The sequence below is a fragment of the Alligator mississippiensis genome, chromosome 1, assembly GCF_030867095.1.
Source record: "Alligator mississippiensis isolate rAllMis1 chromosome 1, rAllMis1, whole genome shotgun sequence".
NCBI lineage: Eukaryota > Metazoa > Chordata > Crocodylia > Alligatoridae > Alligator > Alligator mississippiensis.
In genome coordinates this window covers 357,967,936-357,990,831 of record NC_081824.1, presented here as the reverse complement: position 1 = coordinate 357,990,831, position 22,896 = coordinate 357,967,936, and the positions used below count along the sequence as shown (strand labels likewise).

Below are 22,896 nucleotides of genomic sequence, written 5' to 3'. Positions count from 1 at the left end.
GGACGACCTTTTCTAAGGAGAAATTATTCAGTATCCTCCAGGCAAACAATTGTGACAAGAATTAGAAAGAAATCCTGCTCCTGAAAAGTGGAGCAATCACACCAACAGCAATATCACTAATGCATTTGTAAGCTCTCTCAAACTACAGGCCTCCAAGTAGCCTATAAATCACTAGCCCCAGCAATTGAAAAAGACTAATTTTAATAGTGTACTTCTTCACTGCAGTGATTAAACCTCAATGAATCACTCAAGAAAACTCAATTACATCAACAGGCAGAACCTATTTTTTAAGTGTGCATTTAAGTTGAAAAAGTAATTAGACAGTATCATCAGATCTACCATTAATAATGTGTAAACCTTTTCTGTAATCAAATAGCTTAGAATTAGCAAAAGGGAAAGTGCTACTTGTAGGTAAGTAGGTAAGGTAAGCAAATAACTAGGTACTATAAGACAGGTTCAATTTGGTTATTTAGGCATGAGAGAAACAGAACTGTCTAATGAGAACAACTAGCGTAAGTATAAAAAAAAAAAGTGAAGGAGAGCTGAGACTGAAAGAATGGCATGGAGGCAAGTTTAGTGCATGCTGAGAGTGTTCTGTATTGAAAGAGTGACCTCTGTAGGAATAAACTGATCACTTGGCTGTGGCTACAGGATGGGTGCTCTGTTCCTCTAATGCTGTACTAAATCTCTCCACAATCACTGCAGGCCTACAAATGCAATGCAACTCAGTCTTGCAATCAATCTGTGATTTTAAGAATTCAGCTGATACCGTGAGTTTTTAAACCGCCTTGTTTATTTTATTCACAGTCTAATGTTTTCTAGGTCAGAGGAAGAAGGATTTAGCTTATAACATCATATAAATGTAGGTTCACAAATCTAGACTAAAGTAAGTGTGATTCTGTGAACTGCCTTTTCATCTCTGACTGTGTGTGATCACTTGGCATGTAAGACAAGAAAAAAAATAGTATTGTGAAATGAATAAGCCTATTGTTTTCCTGCTAATGATAATCAGTTTCAACATTCTAATGACAAATCAGGTTGTCTTTTTAAGTTTTCCTGTACGCCTTAAAGGATCTTAACGCACTCAAACCCCTCTTTTTTTTTTTTTTTTTTTTTTTAGGAATAAAGTCAGGAAAATTCTATAATGAATTCTCTTCTCAGTGGAAGCAGTAGTAGTAAAGTCCTGAAGTTAAGATGCGATTTCTAAATAAACTGTTTCAGTCCCTCCATCTAATCCAAACTTCCATAATTTTATTCTGATTCCCTACATACTGCTAATATTTCTGATTTAGGAAATACTTCGCTCCTCTTCTCTAGGCAATTTCCTGGGTAGGTCTTGTTTATTTAAGGGCACTTTAAACTTCACTTGCTGGGTTTCATAAGAAATCCTCAATTCAGTTAATATACAACAAGTGCATTGAAGATTGTATTAGGGATCTCCTAAGCGTTTGGTTTCTTTTGAAATACCCTCCTTTATTACAATTTCTGAGAGAAAAATCTTTCTAAACTATTTATTAAAAAAAACTCCCCTTCCTGTGCAGTGGCTAAGTACAGCTAGGCAAAGAAAACTTCAGTCACAGCGCAAAGGTTTTGATGGGTTTCAGAAGTTGAGCCAAGCCAACTCTGGGTTTTTTGCATCTGACAGAAACAACATAGGAGGGAACAGGGCACTTTTAAAAACAAAAAAAAATGATCATTTTTACATTATTGCCTAGATTGTCTTGACCAAGAGAATTCAGCTTGCCCTTCTTTTGGTCCCTAAATAACATCCCTAGCTCACGCGCCCAAGCTACTTTTGGCAGAACATTTAAGGATGTGTCTTCCTACTCAAGTCTGGAGAGACATGTGCTTTCTGCCCCAATTTGATAGTGAAGAGAGACATTAAAAGGTTCCCCAATGGACAACACTTAGTTCATTACTCCCTGACATGAGTACTTCCAAGTCTACCAAACCACTTTAGCCAGGACTGTGACTTCATTGAAGTCCATAGGCTGGATCTGGCCCTGCATCTCCACATGGAGAAGTTAAAACAGATGGCCTCATTCAAAGGCTGGGAGAGGAAAAGGGGAAGCCTTTTGCATTCCCCGAGGGGAGCAAATGTCCTTTCTGTGCTGGTGGTGAGGGGCTTCAAGACTATCCACAAGCCCTACAGGATTTCACCCGCTGGCGCTGCTGCTAATCTGAGAGAGCACGCTCCAGTCCCAGAGGCTCTGCACCCAGTGCTGCCCCCTCCCAGCCTGGGGTGGGGGGGAAGAGCCCCTCAAGCACCAAGCCAAATCCATGATCACTGTAGCCCTTAGAAAGCCCAAGCCCTGGCCCTTCGAGACCCCAGAACAGGCAGCAGGAGCTGTACAACTGCATCCCTTGGGGGATACCGGGCCGAAGGTCCCAAGATCAGCACTCCCCCTCATTTCTGGGTGCTGGGGAGGATTTCCACCTTCCTTATACCCCTCCTTGCAGATTTTTCCCGCCTGCCCTCCTGGAGCACAGTGCCCACGGGCAAGTTTCCAGGCACAAAGGCCCCCTCTCCTCCTTGAAATCAAGTCCGGTCCCCTGGGCAAAGCACAGCGGGATGGGGACCGGGTGGGTGCCCTGCACAGCAAGGGGGCCGGCAAGCTGCTCGTCGGGCAATTAAAAAGCAAAGTGCAAGGGGCTGCCCATGGAGCTGGGGATGGAGGGGGAGCAGGAGGAGGGCAACTTACTTGGGGTTGGTGGAATTCCAGTAGACCGGGTCCAATACGATGGACCTGGCCACGGCCGTCCGGCACAGCACCATCGCCACTCCCCAGCAGTACTTCCACAGAGAGGAGTCGCCCCTCCGCGCTGCCATGGTCGCCGGCGGCATCAAGTCCCTCTCCGCCAGCCTCCTCGGGGGCCAACTCCTCCGGCCGGGCGGGCTCCCGTCTCTGCCCCCCCTCCAGCCCACCCCAACACCCCCCTTCCCACCCAGGCAGCAACACGAGGGGGAAACACCAACCCGGCGCCCCCCTGCCCAGGTATCTTCTCTTTTTTTTTTGGCAAGACAAAACGCCAAGGATGAAGGCGGTGGCCGGGGAGAGCCGCAGGCAGATTTACTGAGTCATGTGTGCCCCCGGCGTGTAGGCAAGGCTCCCGCCAGCTCGCAATCCGGCTGCCTCCCAAGTCGCAGCGACGCGGGGAGGAGGAGGAGGAGGTGGCAGGGGCTTCAGTCCTCCGAGCTGCTCGCGGGGGGCTCCCGGCTGCCGCTGCCGGGCGAGCGGGCGTCCCTCGGGCTGCAAACTCCGCGGCGGATCCAGGGCGCCGGGCACACGCACAAGCCGAAAGAAACCGAGGGGGCGGGAGAGTGGAAAGGGGAGGTGGGGGGAAAAAAAATCAAAGTGGAGGTGGGAGAAATCAAGAGGCAGGCAGGGACACCGCCGCTGCGAAGGAGGCTGCTCCTGTCTCTAGTGCCCCCCGCAAGGGAAGCTCGGCTCTATAAATCCACTGGGAGAAGCGGTTCCTCCAGCCCCCGGCAGGGCTCCGGCAGGCACGAGGGGTGGCCTCTCGGGCGTCCGAAGCGGCTCCTTCCCGGCGAGAAGCGCAGCGGCCGGCGCCCCGAGGGAGCCGCGGGGACGGAGCCGCAGCCTTTCCCAGCCCGGCTCCGAGCGGCGGCGGCAGCTACCGCGGCGAGTCTTCAATGCACAAAAGTCGCCGCTTGTAGCGCGCTGTCATAGCAATATAAACTCAGCCCCCCGCCCCTCCGCCCCGCTCTCATAGGGCACCGGCGGCACCGGCGGCGCTGGTTGGGCATCGCGCCTGTCACTTACGCACCTCGGGCCCCGACACGCTCGGCCGGGGCGGGGCCTGCGTGGGACAGGTGATCCCCTGCCCCGCCCGGGCCTGGGAGTCCGGCCGGGGTGGCGGCGGTCCGGCCCGGGGCAAGCGTCTTAGACGTGGGCAGCTGGTCCCTCTGGGGCATGGCAACCTGCGGGCCCTCTGCGTTCAAAACAGGAGGACAGCTGCGCCTCCCTTCTCCTCCCCGCCAGAACTGGAATAACAACTCCGCTGAGCTTGGGGTGCTGGGGCGTGCTACCCAATTGGCCCTCGAGAGGAAAGATTCACCGCCCCCACCACCCCTCCAAGGGTCATGTCCCCTGAAAGGAATGATCCCCTCCCCCCCCCATCAACCTTCCAAGGGTCATATCCCCTAACCGGAAGGATTCACCTTTCCCCCCACCCCCAACTCCTCTAAGGGTCATATCCCCTGAAAGGAATGATACCCCCCCATCACCCCTCCAAAGGTCATGTCCCCTGAGAGGAAGGAGTCACCCCCCCCCCAGGGTCATGCCCTCCAGTTGGAGCAAGGGAAGTAGAGGTTAGGTATTAGGAGGAACTTTTTCGGGAGGAGGGTGGTGAAGCAGTGGAACAGGCTACCCAGAGAGGTGGTGCAGTCTCCATCCTTAAGACCCGGCTGGACAAAGCCTTGGCCGAGGTGATCTAGTTGGGGATGGTCCTGCTCTGAGCAGGGGGGCGGACTAGGTGCCCTCCCAGCTCCCTTCCAAGCCTCCTTGTCTGTGAGTCTGCCATTCCTTCTGATCAGCGGTGCCGGAGCCTTGCTTTACCTCCCAAACTAGGGCACTGAGAGGCAGGCTGGCCGGCAGGCGAGCGAGCAGGGGGTGATGGCTCTTAGGAAAAGAGGGCTGGAGGGACCTCCAGAGGTCATTTAGTCCAGGCCAAGCCCGAGTTGGCACCCTCCAGGGGAAAAATGTCAAGCCCGCCCATTTCGTGGGGCAACTAACCTAGGGAAAAAAGCCCCTCAAGCATCCCCGCACCAGTGTTTCTGTGTCCAGTACCCTTCCTGCCCTTCTCAGGCAAGATTCCCCTGTGGGCTCCCTTGACCCCAAATTTCCGTGTGTGTGTGTGTGTGTGTGTGTGTGTGTGTGTGTGTGTGTGTGGTGGGGGGGGTCCCTTGATCCCAAATTTACTTGTGTGTGGGGGGGGGGGGATCCCTTGATCCCAAATTTCAGTGTGGGGGGGCGGACGGGAGGGGGTTCCCTTGACCCCACATTTCAATGTGTGTGTATCTCGCACAACCGGGCTTGGCCCCCTGACTTTGCAGCCGCTCCCCGCCCCGCCAAGTCTCCCGTCCCTCTTGGGCTGGCTCCCGACGTGCTCGTCCCCGGGCCACGCAAGGCGAGCCCGGGCAGATGCCGCCTCCCGAGCCCGGCCTGTGCCCCGGGCCCGGGTGCCAGCGGAGCAGCGGAGCAGCCCCTGCTCGCTCCGGCTCTCGCCCCGCTGCAGGAAGCCGCCGGGCTCGGCCTCGCCGCAGCATTTCCACAGAGCCACAGCGCCCACTAGCGACCCGTTTTCCAGCCGCTTGCCCATTTAACTACTAACCCCGCTCCCCAATCTTGCGACACTTTCACTCCCCCCCCAAACTCCCCTGCCTTCCCCCCGACTACAGCAATACTAGCAGTGAATTTTGCAGCGTGCATTTTGGAAGGGAGCTGCAGCGCTCAGGGCGCCCTGCCTCGTTGGCACCCGGCAGGGTCAGCCTCCAAAGGATGCGTCCTTACTTAGCTTTGCCCTAAAACAAACCAACCCAAGAAACCAAAAATAAAACACTCCACGAAAGAAATGACACTCGAAAGTCTAGTGAGCCCCAGAGCAGTAGGGCAGGGAGCGAGCTCCAGAGCTGCCTCGCTCCCAGAGCTCTTTCCCTACCTCTTAGGGGACAGACAATACGCCTTAAAAAAGAAGAAGAAAGCTCGATGTCCTTTCTTGATTAAGGGCCAAATCTGAACAACTAGTTATAAAGGATAATTGTGCCCCCCCCCCCCCCGGGTTTGTCCTGAAGCCTGGGACAGGAGCGAACTGCCACTTGCACTGGATTTCTTTGGGAACAAGCGGCTGCTCTCCCACTTTCGTCTTTGCATCCGGCCAGTGAGTCGGGCTCTTTCCAAAAGAAAAAAGGGGGGATTTCAGGGTGTTATTGCTGGGGGACCAATGGATCACCGACCCGTCCAGGAGGAGGGCTGAGAGCTCAGTTTGCTTTTCACACCAACCATAGAAAAAGGTTTCCTAATTGCATAGAGCCGGCGACTTCCTTGGGGCAGGAAAAAGATCCCGGGCTGGGCAGCGATCTCCTCGGCTCCGGGGAGTGCATTTGATCACAGTTTGGGGAAGAAATTTGTGACCTGCCTCCCGGCAGTGAAACGAGGAACAAGTGGATCTCGCTCTCGAGTTTGTCCCCCTTGCTGCTCGGGCTTGTTTGGAAGCAAAAGGTGACGGCGCGGTGTTTGGGGGGAGTTGGGAGTGTAAGCTGACCTCTAGCTCTCCGCATCCTGGTTTTAAGGAAAAGCGGAGGAAATGGAGAGCCCTGCATTGTCTGAGAGTATCCCCCCCCAGGAGCTAAAAATACAGCTTGTGACAACTCCTCGCTTCGCTTCCCAGAGGAGAATCATTTGTGTACGGAAATACAATTGTTTCAGCTCATCTCCCAAACCAGCCAGGGCCAGATAGAATTGTCCTTGTCTTCTTCTTCTTCTTATCATAATCATCATCATTATCATCATTATTTAAACAACTGTTCAAGAAATGCCCATGGACTCTTCCTACCTAACTTCTTTTGGAAGTAGCTGCAAAAGCAACGACTCAGGCATCACCCGCACGTGCGTCCTCCTAGAGAAGTATTTATTAGTTCAGTTACGGGTCTTCGATCCCTTTTGGATGCATTTGCTCCAACCCAAGTTGTTGCCTGTGTGATTTCATTTCCCCGCCACCCTGAGAGGGGCCCCCGGGTCGTAGAGCGACCAGGCAGCTGGGACCTGTGTGCGTCCAGGTTTGGGGCATCCAGCCCTTGCCTTTTTCTGTCCCTGGGTCTTTGCCGGGCACCATCGGCTCCCCTTGAGATCAAGGGGGTTGGAAAGCCCTTGGCGCTTGGCAGGATCGGGCACTTAACTTTTTGCCATCGTGTGGAAGCAAAATAATAGTAATAGTAGTAGTAATAGTACTAATCGTGCGTATGATCATGATCATAATCGTGATCACAATAATAGTTAGCATAAACTTGATGATAAAAATCACGATCATCATAATCTCATCATCATCATGACCCTCATCGTGATCGCAGCAATTATGATCATAATCATAATAATCTCGCAGTTCTTCCAAAGGAAATGCAAGGCTTGCGGGACGCTGCCCCCCTCCAGCCACACAGCTTGGCCCCCGGCAACGGCTTTTTTAACAAAGGGGCCATGTATGCGAGTGTTTAGCCAGAGATCGGGAAGTTTGGGACGGGAGCTGCAGGGTGCTTCGCCTCTCATCGAAATCCGCGCTGCCCCGCTGTGTAGAGCCCGGGCACGGCGGCGCGGGGGTGGAGGGGCCGAGCCGCCCGCGCCCGGAGGGAGCCCCGGGGGAAGGGGCCGCATGTGCGGCCCCCGGGCCGGGAGCGAGTCCCCAATCGGGAGCCGACGCTTACTTGGGAGCGGCTCATTTGGCTGCTGCCACTAGCAGGCAAGAGACTGCACGGAGGAAAGAGGGGCTCTCCTCCTGGCCCGGGAGAAACCTCCAACAAAATTTCCCAAGAGGATCAGGATCCAGCCCACGGTTTGCAGGAGAGGACTCCTGCTCAGATCTCTCCCTCTTTTGGAAGATGCAACTCAGTAGTTGCAATTATTACCAAACCTAATAAAGACAGATCGGCCCCAGCCAAGCGCACGGGTTTTAAACGGGCTGTTTAGAGCCGATTGGACTGGTTCCCCAAGTGGTTGAGGACTCCCTCCCTGCCTGGTTAGCGAGCCGTGCTGTCTCTCTTTATCTCAGGGGGGACGTAGATCTTTCGGGTTAGTGTCATCTGGCCTTTCCGGGTGTTTGCTTTGTAGCCCAGCGGTTTTTGGTTGGCCCCGTGTTTTCAGGAATTGAGCTTGGCTCCTCTTTCAGAGTTCAAACAGCTCGAGAGGAATCGGAAGTGCAGGGGACTTCCAGGGATCACCTAGTCCAACTCCCTGCCTGAGGCAGGATCATCCCTATCCAAACCATCCCATACAAACCAGAGTCTAAACAGTTTCAGTGTGCAGTTTAGCCCACGCATTTGAGTGCTCTGATTTTTTTTTTATCCTGGAAAAAAAAAGGAATTTAACATACACCGTTTTTTTTGCTGCAGCCTTGGGTTGGGCTGGGGTAGGGGGAATCAGGAAGCAAAGCCCAGCTGTAGCCAGCAGGATACACAAACCTTAATAATTAGTTATAAAGGACATCTTCTCTGTTTTTGTCTTGAAACTGGGTAGCTACCTGGTAGGACTTTCCTCCAGGGGGGAGGGACATAGCACCAACTCACACCTACCTCAAGGTTTTAAAAGTGTTTGATATTTTTAATGAAAAGTAAATTAGGCCCCAACAGAAAAAGCAACATTGTTCCCATCCTTTCCTCACAATCTAGGGCTGGGACTACATAAAAACCAAGTGATCTTGGACTAGTTTAAGGCACAGAAAGGTGTAGGAGGATGGGGTTCTTGGTTAAATACAGCTATTTCAGTGGACTTACCTTTCTTATTATGACCAGATATAAACCCATCTGTAACACATGATAGAACTTGTCTAACTTTTGCTTGGACAAGTCATTGTAGGGAGAGAGAATCAGAGATACTGAGACTCCTCTCCTGGCTGCCAGAAGTGGCAGTCCTGAGTTACCACAAAACATAGCAGGGAAAATATGAAATGTTTCAGAAAGCAGGTGCTGGTTTAAACACCTAGAAAACTGGGAGGAGTCAAGGGTCATATGTCAGCTTCTGTAGCTGCAGAGCTATTCCATAGAGGGCTCTTTTCCTTATGTTTGTCCTGTGGTGGGCCACTAAAGGCCACTCTGAACTGCAGCCTCCACCAGATTTCGCTGTAAAATTAGCAAAGCGTTGCAAAGGAGAGCAGCCCCTCTCCATACAAAAGGCCCACCCTACTCCCAAGGAGTTTAGTGATGAGGGAGAATCAAGTCCCAACAGGAGGTAGGTGAGCACTTTCCTTCAGAGGGGAGGGACAGAGCATCAACTCACACCTACCTCAAGGCTTTAAAAATGTTTAATAATGTTTGATGATCTTTTAAATTAAAAAGGAAAGTAAATTGGGCCCCAAGAGAAAAAGCAGCATTACTCCAATCTTTTCCTCAGACCTTAGGGCTGAGAGTTTACTGTACATAAAGACAGGGCAAGTGATCTTGAAAGCATTTAAGACATAACCAGGTATAGGAGAATGGAGTTCTTGGTCAAGTAAAGGAAAGAGAAAAGCAGATGGGGATACTGGGGACAAAAGGTGTGTTTGAGGAAGGACAAAAGAGTGGAGACAGGTATTACTATTTCCCCTCCCAAAAGCAAGATGGGGTTTCTACCTTGATGAGGTAGGTATAACAATCACTCATTCCTGGGGGGAGGGAGGGGGGCAGGCAGGCTTTTAGTCTTCTGCCTGGACAGCTACCGACAAAGTGCCTGCTTCGCCAGGCTCCAGGGCAGAAGCATAGTGGACTTCCCAACTTCCACTTGTATTTACAAAGTAAAGGAGAAAGATAAGGAACACTTGAGATGAAAAGGGTGGTTTATTGGGCCCAAAAGGAAACCACTTCCAATTTTGAAAATGTTGATTTATACATAGGGAGCCAGCTCGTTTATCCCATCCACCCTGCAAATGCTGGTAAAGGGTTTAAATAAACCAAAGGTCCAGTAGTCATCTCAATGGCAGTGATAAGAGAGATAAACGCCTCCTTTATTATTAGATGAAAAAGTTGATTGTATGATGCATGTACTAACAGCTTTTGTTCCATGTAGATAGCAACCAAACTGCCCCCTCCAATTAGGCTAATATTTAAGCTAAAAGCAAAGGCTGAAGACATTAAAATGTAACCCCCCCATCCCAAAAGAATAAGAAGTTGTAGCTTATAGTAGCAGCTTCAGCAAATACAATCAATGCAACTTAACCTAATACGTACTTGATTTTTTTTTTCCTTAAGCATCCCCAAGTTTGTACTTAAAAGTTGTGTCTGTCTGAGCAGATACCAAGTATCAAGCAAAAGAGGCAGTTTTGGGAATTTCTTGTGACAGGTATCAAATAGGAGAAAAAAAATCTGGAAGAACTGCCAGAGTTTGTCTCAACTGTCTTGGAACTTCACGGTTGCCACTCTTAGCTGCAACTTAATTTAACAAGATATCTATAAACCCTTCTCACACCCAACCACAGTTTAAAAGAGAGGGATCAGTGACACATAGTATTTCTTTCTTGTTTCCATATAGGGGGGAGGGGTATGAAATGCTGGCTGGCAAGTGTAACTTCTGAATTTAATAAAGCTATGAAAATTTACATCAAATACAACAGAGTTATTGGGGTGTAACTTCAACTTTAAAGAAGTTCAGTATTTTGCTAGACAGAAAGGAGTCTCAAAAATTAAAGTTCAAAGACAACTCCTCAAACTGCAAACGCAAGTCAACACAGTTTGAATGCAAGGTATTAATATGCCATCATTTAATAGCAAATTATTTAGTAGAGAAGAGTGAAGTGCCCAACAGCTTGACAGCTGTAGTCTGCATGAGTGAGGATATAGTTTCCTGGGTTTTGAATAGCAGAAGAGACAAAATGCATGTCTGTTTCGGTATTGACTTTTAATAGCTTGTTTTGCATAAAGGGAACACAGGGATGTTTTTTATTTTGGAAATACAGGTATCAGTTAAGTTCTAAATACAACCTGATCCTTGCAATAGATCATGAACACAGTTTGGCTTCATTTCTTGTGTTGACTGAACAAGCATTTTTGTCAGACAAAATTTATAAAGACAAATTTAAGTACAGTACTGTTGTAGATATTTGACTCTCTTCACATTTATATTGACACTCTGGACAAAATAAGATGCGTCACCTTGGCCCTGACTCCAAGTTCCACACAAAGAACGCTGCATATTGTTACAGCAATACATTCAACCTACCATCACATTTTACTTGTCACAATAGGACAGATCAGTTGGGAATATCAATAATTCTTTCCTTCTTTGTCCAGAACAGTCAAATGCTCAGTCAATTAATCAAGAACCTTCACTTAAAATTATTTACTAGACACTGTAATCCAATAGGGAAATGGAATTTTAAAGGTTGACATGCTGCTGTAGTTGAAGTTTCAGAGGAAATTGCATACAAAAAGGGATTTTATATATGGTTTTCAATGTGTATTTTCATTTGTTAAAATAAAACCTACATATAATTGATGACAGTCAAGATTATCTCATATATGAATAATAGTTGGTTTGTGGCCAAAATAATATATTTAAAACCGACTCCCATTTTCTGTTTTTTTGATTTCCTCAAGTGTGCTTGCCCTTCCAACTGTAAAACAAAACAATCCTCATTCTTCTTCCCAGATCTATCAGATTCATTTACTGGGCAATAACCTTAACTTATACAACATACTATATAATGAGGCCAACTCCAGGGAATTAGATATTGAAATATTTGGCTTCCTGCACTCAGACAAACAGCTGTCTAAACATGATGCAACAGCTGAAATAAGTCTGTTAGAATAAAACCAACATTCATAAAAACAGCAACAGCCATCTAAAACATTCACAACAATAGGGATTTTTAATTCTATGTGTAAATCTTGCATTAGATTTTTCTGTGAACAAAAAACATTTTTGTGAAATACCACTATATCCTTAAAATTCAGCAACTGAATTGTCATCCTTATATAGTAGTTTATAAAGTATACTAAAAAAATTTACTTAAACATATGAATTTAAGACTTTACTTTATTCAGCAAATTGGTTTATTTACACAATGGGGAACGCTGGTTGAAGGTTGTCAATGTAATAAAAACAAACTTAGAGGCAATACTGAACTCTTTCTATATATACATATTCATAGTAGAATTGACCAATTGTTTCCTTACCTGTATCAGGAACATCAAGCGCAACAGTGGAACAGTATCGTGGGACACTGATTTAACAATAAACCACAGAAGTCCAGTAATACCTTGGGAATTTACTTTTTTTTTTTTTTTTATTAAAAACCTAGCAAAACCCAGCATTAAGCTCCATCTTATATAAGAATGGACCTCTGCTCAGTGGGTCAGTAAAAGCTTATCAGATCATCTGCAATTTATAAAGTGACCTGATCTCTTTCAGACCACCATTACAAAAACAAAATGGATGAGAACAGATTACTCTCTAAAAGGCAACAATGATCTGATAAGAATTTAACTTAATGGAAGTAAAAAAAAAATAAAATTCAGAATTCCAGAGCACAGCCCCTGTTAGAACAAGCTAACTTTCCAGACTTTCAAAAAAAGGAAAAAAGACAAAAAAAAATGAGGGGGGGGGAAAAAGGGAAAAAACAAAACAAAAAAAAAAACCACTTCAACATGAAGCTACCATACAAAGTTTTTCTGGTTCATTTTTCTTTTAAAGAGTTCAGAGTTGCAATTTAATCCTGGGTCTTTAATGAAAAGGACAGTTTTGGCCTAGATTTTCCCTTGCCCAGGATCATTTTTTGCTCTTCTTTTTGCTGACGTTGTCTCTCTTGTTCTAGTTTCATCCTCTCCTCGTGAATCTTTCTTTGTTCTTCAACAATTTTCAATTGTTCTTCAGCCTGAATATGAAAACAGCAGAATTTAGACCAATGCACGATATTTTTCTAGCTCTATATTCATTTACACCACTTTACTTGTTGAACCACCAATTATAGGGCCAATTCTGCACTTTACTTTACTCAAGTTACCAAGCCCCGTGGTTTCAGTGGTTTTATGTATACTTGTTAACAGAATAAAACTATTTCATATCTATTCTAGCTTTGATGCCAACAACTTTGCTTCACAGATTTGAAAGCTAATGTGCATATCAAAATCTTGAACATAGTGCTCTTCAGTCAACACCTTACAGGTCTTATTTATACACATCAGTATTGAACATAAACACTGTTATTTTTCTAGTATTAAAGTATGGAAAGAAGCATAAACACTTCCCATAAACAAACATTTTCCTAATACTTGTTTGTTTTTGAGGAATTAAGGGAAAGGCATCCACTCTCTCAAGTTTTCATCTGATTTCTTTTTAAACCTGATACACAACTCCTTGTGCTTCACACCCACAACATACACAAGACATTCAATGGGATAACATGTAAAGTTAGCTTCCTGTTTTTATAAGGGGATACAATTTACTAACCGAAAGATCTGAAAAAAGTTCTTTAAATTTTATCCTTCTGTTTTTATTAAATGGTGTATATTCTCTCTCAATGATGCCTTATTTGTTTACCTCCCCCCTCCACAAAAGATACAGGAAACATGACAATATGTCTGTAAAACCTGACAGTGAGATTCTAGAGCAGGTGTAATTCCAAAAGCCTATTTTAATAGATACCTTACCTATATGAAAGGGCTGCTCTGGATTAAGTAAGCACATAATTTTGGTAGCTAGGTGTGAACATCTGTCAGGGATTTGTTTCATGTTAAAGTAGGCTTATTCAGCTTAGCTTAAAATGATTAGGCATCAGTTAAAGCTAAACCAAAAGAAAACTGCTCAAGAAAATACCCGGTGTCCCATGGGGGTTTGTATTTTCATTCAGGAATGACAGTGCACCCCAGCAACTGCCCATCAGAATTTTATTTACATCAAACAAATTTTAACATGCTCTACGGCCTTAGGAAAAAATAATCACCCATCAGAACACACAACAGTATATAGGTAGCCATAAAAATAAATTGCATATTTCTAAAACTGAATTCTGATTCAACTTTTAAGAGATAAAATAATAATTTAGCTTCATGTGAGAGATAGGGTTAAATGCTTTAAATTTCAAAAGGTAACATAAAAATGTGTCCTTTAATTCTGTATTTACATGGTTTCAGGCTGTAGTTGTTATTAATGGTTCAATCTGCCCCAGGCTGAAGTCAAAGGTGCATTGCCACCAACTTCCATGGGAACAGGCAGGAGCAGATCCTAGAATAGCTCGGTTTTTACTAACTGGTGCATCCAGGAAAGGAATTGGTACGCATCTATATTACATAAGCTCCATTTCTACATACCAGCTTAGCTTGTGCTTCTGCAATTTTTCGATTATTCTCTTCTAGTATTCGTTCTAGTTCCTCACGCTTTGCACGTTCTTCCTCCTAAACGGGAGGACAGGGTAAGATGTTAGGAAAGTAAAATACTCATTCATGCATGTTCACTAAACTTCCTCAGAAATCTTTTGTGATCTGACTTAAAGGGGCAGCTTTATAGCCACCCATTTCGTCTCACAAACTGTAAGATGTGCAGCCACTAAAACTGGTCTCTAACACTAAATTTAAATCATCCCTCCCAGTCCAAACAGCAACCAACTAAACCCTCCCTAATCACAGAATCCTGACAATTTATTACTAGTATTTTAATATCACACAAATCAACAAGGACAACTACAAAAACTGGATAGTATTTACCAAATTAAAAAGTAATATATAAAATATAAATAAAGCGAATAGTTTGTCTCACCAATTAAGTATACCTACGTATTCTTTACCTATACTCCTTTAATCAGCATTAAAAGTTGAATATTTACTGTCTTGTCCAGTGTCCTGCAGAGTGTGCTCCTCGGCTGCCATACGCGCCAGCTTCCTCTTTAAAATGATTTGTACTGTTAGCTTGGCAATACCTGCATCAGCAGCTCAACCATTTATAAAGAAACAACATACAAGGAAGGCTGAGCTGAGGAATGCAGATGTTTATGATAAGAAGGAACAAAAATATGTAAATCATTCCTAAGGCAAACAATTAATAAGAAAAATACATTTACTGTTAGTGAAAAATACAAATGGTAATCCATACTTCATGGAACTAAGGGCTTCTTTCATGGGGAAAATGGATTTCAACATTCAATTTTTTGACAATTTTTAAGACAGCTTGAACTGTCATCTACAATCTGAACTTGGAATTCAGGAGTCCAGGCAAGGCAACATCAGGAAATAAAGCCTTATAAATTGTTGCTTCCTTGGTGAATTTTATGAATCTTTATGATGCAGATCATAAATATGAAGACTGCGTGAAGATTTTTTAAGTGTTTCAGTTCACATAATAAATATCCAAATTAATTTAATATTTGGGAGATTTATATCAGCCAGAGGTTTGTGTCTGTGTAAAAAAAAAAGTTAACATGAAACAAAGCAAGCATGTGAAGAGAAAACTTCTTACTATGACTAGTAACCAGCTACTAGACAGCACACTTCACTCCAGGAATAGAAGTTTATTCTATATAGTAAAGCACTGATGGAGACAACTCCACATCAGACCTGACCATTTTCTTTGAAAACCTAATTTTTGTCAGGGGCAATTGCTGTCAGATGAAATCCACCATATATAAAAGCATTTCCCAAACGTAATTGTCGGAATCTGAAATGGTTTCTTTCATTTTTGTTTTAAAAAAAGAGAAACTCAGTTTTCAAACAAATGGGATTCAGTATTCCGCATATCAATTATACTCCAGCAATCAACTTTTATCTCAAAGATATACTGGCAAACAAACAGGTCATATTTAGCCTGCAGGGAAAAGCATAAATAGTTGTGGCTTTCCTGTTGTAAATTAATCAAGTTATTCATGATACCAATGAGTTGGAGAGCGAGAACGTTATTTTATGCTCAGTGCTACTTAATTATATGTTTCTTTAAAGGTTTACAAATTTGACTTTAAATTTTCAGATCCTGGAATGATGGTGCAAGACAAGCATCAAAGCCTTCAGTAGCAAATTACTGTCTCACAGAAAGACATTTTCAGCTTCTGCTCCAGCTGCTGATTAAAAAAAAAAGAAAAGAAAAGAAAAGAACAAGTCACATGTTCAGCTTGACTTCAGACAAAGGGCAACCTGCTCTTTTATAACTTCAAGGGAAAAAAAGGAGTTGTTAGTTGTTATTAAAAGTGGACGCAATGATTTTGATATAGGTCCGTGGTGAAGACAGTTGATGGGCTTATGCTCAAAGTACTGGAATTAGTCCAATGTATGCTCAAGGAGAATGTCTGTTTTGAAGGGAGAATAAGAAAACCTATTTGTTAAAAGACAGGTACTGCAGCTCAGTGCTGGACCCTGCTCTTTTCCTGACTGAAGGCAAAAGCCTCTTACAGTCTAAGTAAACAAAACAAAACAAATGAAGGATACATAATTACAGATTTTAAAACCCTTCTCCCCAAAAAGAAAAAGGACTGTTGATAAATCCTGCAGCCATGGCAAAAGTTTCAAACAATTCTCAAATATGTAAGTCAGTTCCATTAAAAATTCAAGTATCCTTGTACAGGTTTTAGAAGAGTAACTGTTTTTAGTATCAGTGAGCTCCTCTGAATAAGCTAGAAATTAAGTTTCTCAGCAATGCAAGTTTACACGAGAAGGGAATTAGATTTTCTGTATTCCATCTCTTTCTGAACCGAACAGGAGGCACAAACCGACACTGAAAGTTTTGCCATGGACTGTCTCTACTTTCCAAACGACCGAGCGTTACCTCTCTGGCTTTTTGTGCAGCAAGTTCAGCTTGTCGCTGTCGCTCGAGTTCTTCGAGCAACTGCTTTTCCATGATGCGCTTAGCCTCCTCCACCCTGCGAAGAACTTCTCGCTCAATCTCATCTTTCCGTTTCTCCAACTCTTCCTCTACGCGCTTAGCCACAAGTTCTTCCACTCTTCGTGCAGTTTCTTCCTCTATGAGTTTCTCTTCAATTTCTTGTTGGCGGCTACAAGGAAACAAATAGGGAAATACTGATTTGGCTATTCTAAAAGTAATTCAAATGAACTAAATGTTTGTATATCATTTAAAGACTTACTAAAAATATTACATTGGGGGATATATATTTAAGTGCTTAGAGTTTATATGTGTAGCTTGTCCCACAGAAAGAGTCTTTGCTTTGTGTTTGGAAAAAGCAAGCCTGGTAATAACTGAGTGGGCCCACCAAACATCCTACCACCATACCATGTATGACAGACTTCAAAATGTTATACATAAGAAACCAGCAATTATGATGGGGTTGTGATATTACTTGATATGGCATACTCATCATTCCAACTTTCAAAGCTAGCTATGTTTTGGCATTAATGAAACTATGAACTAGGGCAGCCTTCCCCTTCCAAAAGTTCAGAACATTTTCTTTTCTGTTATACAAAGCAATAAAATCTTTCCTTAACATTTCCACAATGATATCAAACTGGTCTCCAATAATTACAGTAAAAAAACAAACAAAACAGACTTGTAATGGGAATTCCTGACTACACAAAGTTCCAACAATAATAATTTGAACCATATAAAAATTGCAGCTCTTTATGTAAAACATTATTATTCAAAACACATCAATTATGAAACACTGATTTTTTCATTACATTTAAATCTCTCTCTAGTTGGTTAGTGTCTTGAAGGGTTAAACATAAAATGTACTTTTCACACCATCTTAACCACAATAGGTCATGCTCTCTCAAATGCTTCCTATCATAATAGGAAGGGAGTTCACACTTGCAATATCAGGCCTACTTATGAAAAATATTCATATACTAACAGGATGGTCATTTCGTAAAATGAGACTCTTCCATAAACTGTTCTTTAAGCCATATTCATGTACGGATTATCATGTCTTATTTTTCACACTCATATTCCACTTTTCAGTTTAAACTCAAGTGCTGTAATTAAACTTGATTTTAACATTCAAGACACTACAATACCACAATGGTTAAATACTACAACAGTTAAAAAAAAATCTTCATGTATCAGCACTGATAAGATCCCGTTTAGAACTAAACTGGTTTTATTTCCTGTCACTTTCAGAAAATGAAACAAAGAAATTCAAGTATGGTTCACTGCATTTGTCTTAAAAAAAACAATAAAAAAACCCCTTTAATTATATTAAGAAAAAAAAAACCCTCCGGTGTTATTTCCCAATATGTAACATATGAAATGACTTTAAATGAGTTAAAGATATAACAAATTGGGTAAGACAGTAGAGAGAATACACTCATGTCAATAGCATGTTTGTAACATGGAGATGATGGCTCCAAAGTTTTATGGATTTACATGCCATCTCTTTAAAAACAGAACATCAAATTCACATTTTAGAACATGAACTGCTGACTCTTTAGAACTATAGCTTAAGCCCTCCAATAAGAGTCAATTTAGGTTCTCACTGTTCTGAGGCATAAGTGGGCTCTTTTTGGCAAAACCTTAAACCAATCATCTCTCTTCAAGTGGACACGAACAGATCTTATGACTCTTTTTTGAAGACCACCCAGTAAAAGTTTCTTTACCCATTCCTTCCTCTATACAGATACTTGCTATACTTGCAAACATACTACACTTTCTCTCTAGTGGTGGCTAAAAGGTTCTTATATCACCATGATGGGGAGTGTTTTTTAAAACTTTCATAATGCAGTAGACAATAAGTTAATATTTTAATTTGCATAGTTTTTATTTAGTAATGAGCGTCTTGTAACTACTAAATTGAGAAACAAATTGACACCTGGTATACGAATCTACTGAAGTTTATTTTTGCATGAAGTTGGTGGCCACAGTTGTCTCATGTTCAGTCACTTGAATAAAGTTAAACTCAGATGAAAATTTAACTGAATTCTAAATGAAAAAGTTTCAGGAAATTTATCATTTAAAAATGAGATGTTCATGTATCAACAAATGTGAATATCCTCTTAATTAAACACTGCACCTGTAAAGGTCTTGCCTCCTCTCCCACAAAAGTATTTAAATTCATAATTAGAACAGGGATGTGCACAACTTTCTTTATCCATATTTGGATCATTGTATTACAGCGATACATAAATATTCAGAAAAAAGGTAGTTTTCCAAGAAATGTAAAAAAAAAAAAAAAACGCAGAAAAGTTCAATGTGGTTTAAAAAAACCCACATTTTAAACAAATAAATGCAAGAAATTTATTATCAAAAGTTCTGTAATAAATCTTTAAGTATAAACGACAAGGAGGTTTAACCCTTCAAGTCAATGGCAGTTTCAGTTTTGCAAGAAATGTAGGATCAGGCCTACATATATTTATGTTGCAGTTCATATTACGGGTTCATGATATCTGCATGTAGATACAAATTTAATATCCTTTGTTAATTATCAGCTTCCAGAGACATAAGGAAGTCAGTAAACTGAAACAAGCATGCTTTAGTAAGTATTACAGCATTTTATGAAGGATAAAAGAAGGTAAATGCTTTCATATATAGCAAGCTCACTGAATAAAAGTGTTCATTTTAATTTCAAGCCTAACATAGAAAGGAAGTACATGTAGGGGGAAAAAAAAAAGTCTCTCAGTATCCAGTACAAAGTTTGGTAGAAGCAGACTCAGGAATAAAGCCATTCTATGATTACATGCAGCCAGTTCATTTGATAAGTAAAACCCAGCGTCAAATACAGAGGCCATGCTTAGTACAATTATTACAAGAAAAAAATTCAAATGTAATACAGCTTGCCACATTACTAGACCCAAAGGGAATATTTCATATTACAAAAGAAAAATTTGGGTTATGTCTTTAAAAAAAAATCCATATAACTAACAGGTCCTTTGAAACCTGATCTACTTTGAAAATGCTGAAGCTTTGTAGGCCTAATACATTTTTGTGAAAGATTGTATATTACTCTGCTGCTGCTACTTGGATCAACTTTCACCATATGAATGTTTTACATTTGTTATTCTTCGCCTTCATGGAGTAACAAAATTTATTTAAAAAAACTTAAATCACATGTTAAGAGACTAGAGCTGTGCATTATTCAGGGAAACAGAAAGACTTGTTGAAGGCTTGTTACAGTTTCAATCAAAATATTTACTGGCAACACAATTACTGAAGTACTTTATATAAATATCCTGTTTTTTTTCATTTTCCTTTTGTATTCTTTATGCCTTTCAAAAAAATAGGTTTAGTCTGAGATTGATTTATTACTTCTCACTGAATGTGTAGTACAAATTCTTTCACAAGTTACTGAATACTCTCATAGTATCCAGATCTGAGAAAGCTAGTGACTGCATTTACAACTCATTTAAAAGGACAAAAGAGAACCAAAAAAAAAAAACCTGACCAAAAATATTAAGAATGAAAATAAGAGGCAGAACATTTAAAATTGATTAAAACTGGATTCTGTCACTTATATAAAGAGTAGGTTCTCTGAAACTCTCATCCTGATTTTTTTGGATTCAATAAATAAAAGTCAGGACCAGTGACCAAAATAGTTCATTTTCAAATGCATGCGTTGGGTTACTCTGCAAACCTGATGCCATCGCTGCTGAACAGTTTAGGTGGCAAGGGACAAGAGCAATCCCAAAGAGCAGAGCGGAACTGAAAGCAGAAACAGAAATACCACAACTTCCAAAAATCTCCTCAGGTCTGCTTACTTCCTTTGCTATATATTAGCTTGAAGTGAGCCAAAGCAGCCAGTTTGCTCTTGCAGTACCACGAACAAGCCTAGCTGCCATTTGAATCTATGAATCCATACACTTAAGAATATGAGAATCAGATCCCCCTCCCACCAAATTCAGAAAAATAAATAAAAAAAATCTTCTTCTATTGCAAAGAACAGAGACCGCAACAGGCCAGAACGTTCTCAATGCTACAAATTCCTATTTGAAACCCCTTATTAGACCAACTAAATAGTTGGAAAGATTTTTCCAATTATTTAGTTGGTCTAATAAAAGACATCCCATCCACTCAAAGATTCTTGTCTGCCCATGTCCTTAGATCAACACAGCAACAACCAACAACCCTACTTGAAACCTCAGGGCAAGGGTAGGCAGCCTCTAGCCTGGGTGCCAGTGTGGCATGCAAAGGCACTTTGCTTGGCACATATGCCTTGGGGCAGACAGTGGGGCCACAACAAGGATCAGGTCCCCCACAGCTCCCCCACCATCCACCCCGGCACACCAACATGTTACAAGTTGAGGTTGCAGGTGTTTTAGGCACTTGGCCCAAAAGTGTTGCTAACCACTGCCTCAAGAGTTATCCTTCAGGACCACATGCTGGCAGGAGAGGCCTAGCTAGGCCTGACAATGGATCCCAACTTACTGGGATTGCCTCCCAGAACATATATTTACATATATCTACCTATATATCTACATAGCAAGGAGGAAGGTGGGGTGGCCTTAAAACACTGGCCTAGGCCTGACCACGGATCCCAACCATCACCCAGGATCCCCTGCCGTTGCCTCAACAAATATGCATTTATGTATTTCTATCTATGTATCTATACCTACATATTTACATAGCAAAGAGGAAAATGGGGTGATGTTAAGACACTGCCCTAGGCCTGACCACAGATAGCAACCATCTCCAGTGATCCCTTGCTGTTGCCTCCCAGAACGTAGAGATAATTACACAGATGTATATCACATAGCAAGGAGAAAAATGGGATGGCCTAGGCCTGACCATGGATCCCAACCATCACCCGGGATTCCCTGCTGTTGCCTCCCAAAATATATAGATAGAAAGATATGGATATATATATTTTGGGAAGCAACAGCAGGGAATCCTGGGTGATGGTTGGGATCTGTGGTCAGGCCTAGGCCTTAAGGCCACTCCACCTTCCTCTTTGCTCTGTAGATATATAGGTATAGATATAGAGATAGAAATACACAGATATATATCTACAGAGCAAAGAGGAAGGTGGGGTGGCCTTAAGACACCAGCCTGGGTGGTCTTAAAACACCTGCAATGTCTGAAGCCCTGCCCTACCCAGGCCAGAAGAGGAGGCAGGGCTCTTCACCCCACAGCCATCCCAAGCCAGGTGAAGCCAGGAGCTCCCAGGACCTCCTCCCTCCTTTCCTGGCTGCACTGAGGAGACCAGGCGGCCACCGGGCTGGACAGCGCTCCCCACCGGCTCCCAACCCTGCCAGCGCCAGGGAAGGGGGGGGGGGGGGGAGGCGGCCCGGGCCGGGGCTATCCGGTGGGAGGTTCGTGGCGGCGGAGACAGAGGCGGACGCGGGGGGGGGAGAAGAGGGGGGACACACGCTCACATTTTGCGCTGCCGCTCGAACTCGGCCTTCTTCTCCTCCTCCTCGCGCTTCTGCTTCTCGTCCAGGCTGCTGCGCTTGCTGACGGTGCGGCCGAAGATATCGATACGGTCGGGGGGCGACGAGGCGCGCTCCCGCTCGCGCTCCCGTTCCCGCTCGCGCTCCCGCTCGCGGCGGGAGGAGGGCGCCGTATTGGAGCGGGAGCGCGAGCGGGACTCGCGGGCGCGCCGGTTGCGCTTGCTCTCCCGCGACTTTGAGCGCTTGCGCGCCCGCTCCTTGTCCCGCGAGCGCGACCGCGAGCGGCTGCGGTTCTTCTTATTGTGCTTGGAGGCCTTGGCGTGCTTGGAGCGTGACGAGCTGCGGCTGCGGGACCGGCCCATGGCGGGGCGGGCCCCCCGCGTCGCTAGCGGCTGCCCAGGCAGGAGCGGGCCGCCGCGCGCATCCGCCGAGCCGGGCCGCTTCGCTGCCCCCCGGCTCCCGTTCGCCCGCGCCGCCAAGGAGGAGGAGGAGGAGCGGGCCCTGAGTGCGGCGGCGAGTCCGCACGGAGACAAGATGGCGGCCCCAAGGCAGCAGCGGCAGCGACTCTCCTGCGCGCCGCCCCACAATACACCGCGCGCCGCTCCTCGCTGTGGCCGGAAAGACCCGAAGCAGATCGGGGCTGCGCTCCGAGGCAAGGCGCTTGGGGGAGGGGCAGCGGCACGGCCACTCCAGCGCATGCGCGGAGCCGGGCCTCGGGGAATACCGGTGGCAGGACCCTTCCCGGGCCAGTTTTGCGCATGCGCGCCGCTCGGCCTCGCGGAACGCTGATGGGGAGACCTGCGACCGCCTCAACGCATGCGCACTGCCCGGCCTCGAAGGACGCCGGGAGAGGGAGAACTGAGGCCACCTTGGCACATGCGCACAACCCGGGCTCGGGGAACGTCGATGGAAGAGCCGAGGCCACTTTTGCTCATGCGCACAACCCC

The 22,896-nt window shown here is 44.5% G+C and overlaps 2 protein-coding genes across 2 annotated transcripts in view; both read right to left on the bottom strand.

Moving 5' to 3' along the window:
• EFNB2 (ephrin B2) overlaps positions 1–3,677 on the bottom strand; it is a 48,554-nt gene extending 44,877 nt beyond the window's left edge. Inside the window, exon 1 of the mRNA XM_006265874.4 lies at positions 2,703–3,677. Within this exon, the coding sequence (XP_006265936.1) occupies positions 2,703–2,845 (143 nt within the window). The 5' untranslated portion in view covers positions 2,846–3,677. The remainder of the gene's footprint in view (positions 1–2,702) is intronic.
• An 8,040-nt stretch (positions 3,678–11,717) lies between these two features.
• Positions 11,718–22,536, bottom strand: ARGLU1 (arginine and glutamate rich 1). The gene is made up of 4 exons (XM_059721094.1): positions 21,935–22,536; positions 16,446–16,671; positions 14,009–14,092; positions 11,718–12,573 (listed from the first exon to the last, which is right to left on the bottom strand). The coding sequence occupies exons 1-4, from the start codon at positions 22,309–22,311 to the stop codon at positions 12,409–12,411; spliced, it is 852 nt and encodes a 283-aa protein (XP_059577077.1). The 5' UTR covers positions 22,312–22,536; the 3' UTR covers positions 11,718–12,408.
• Positions 22,537–22,896: the final 360 nt, after the last annotated feature.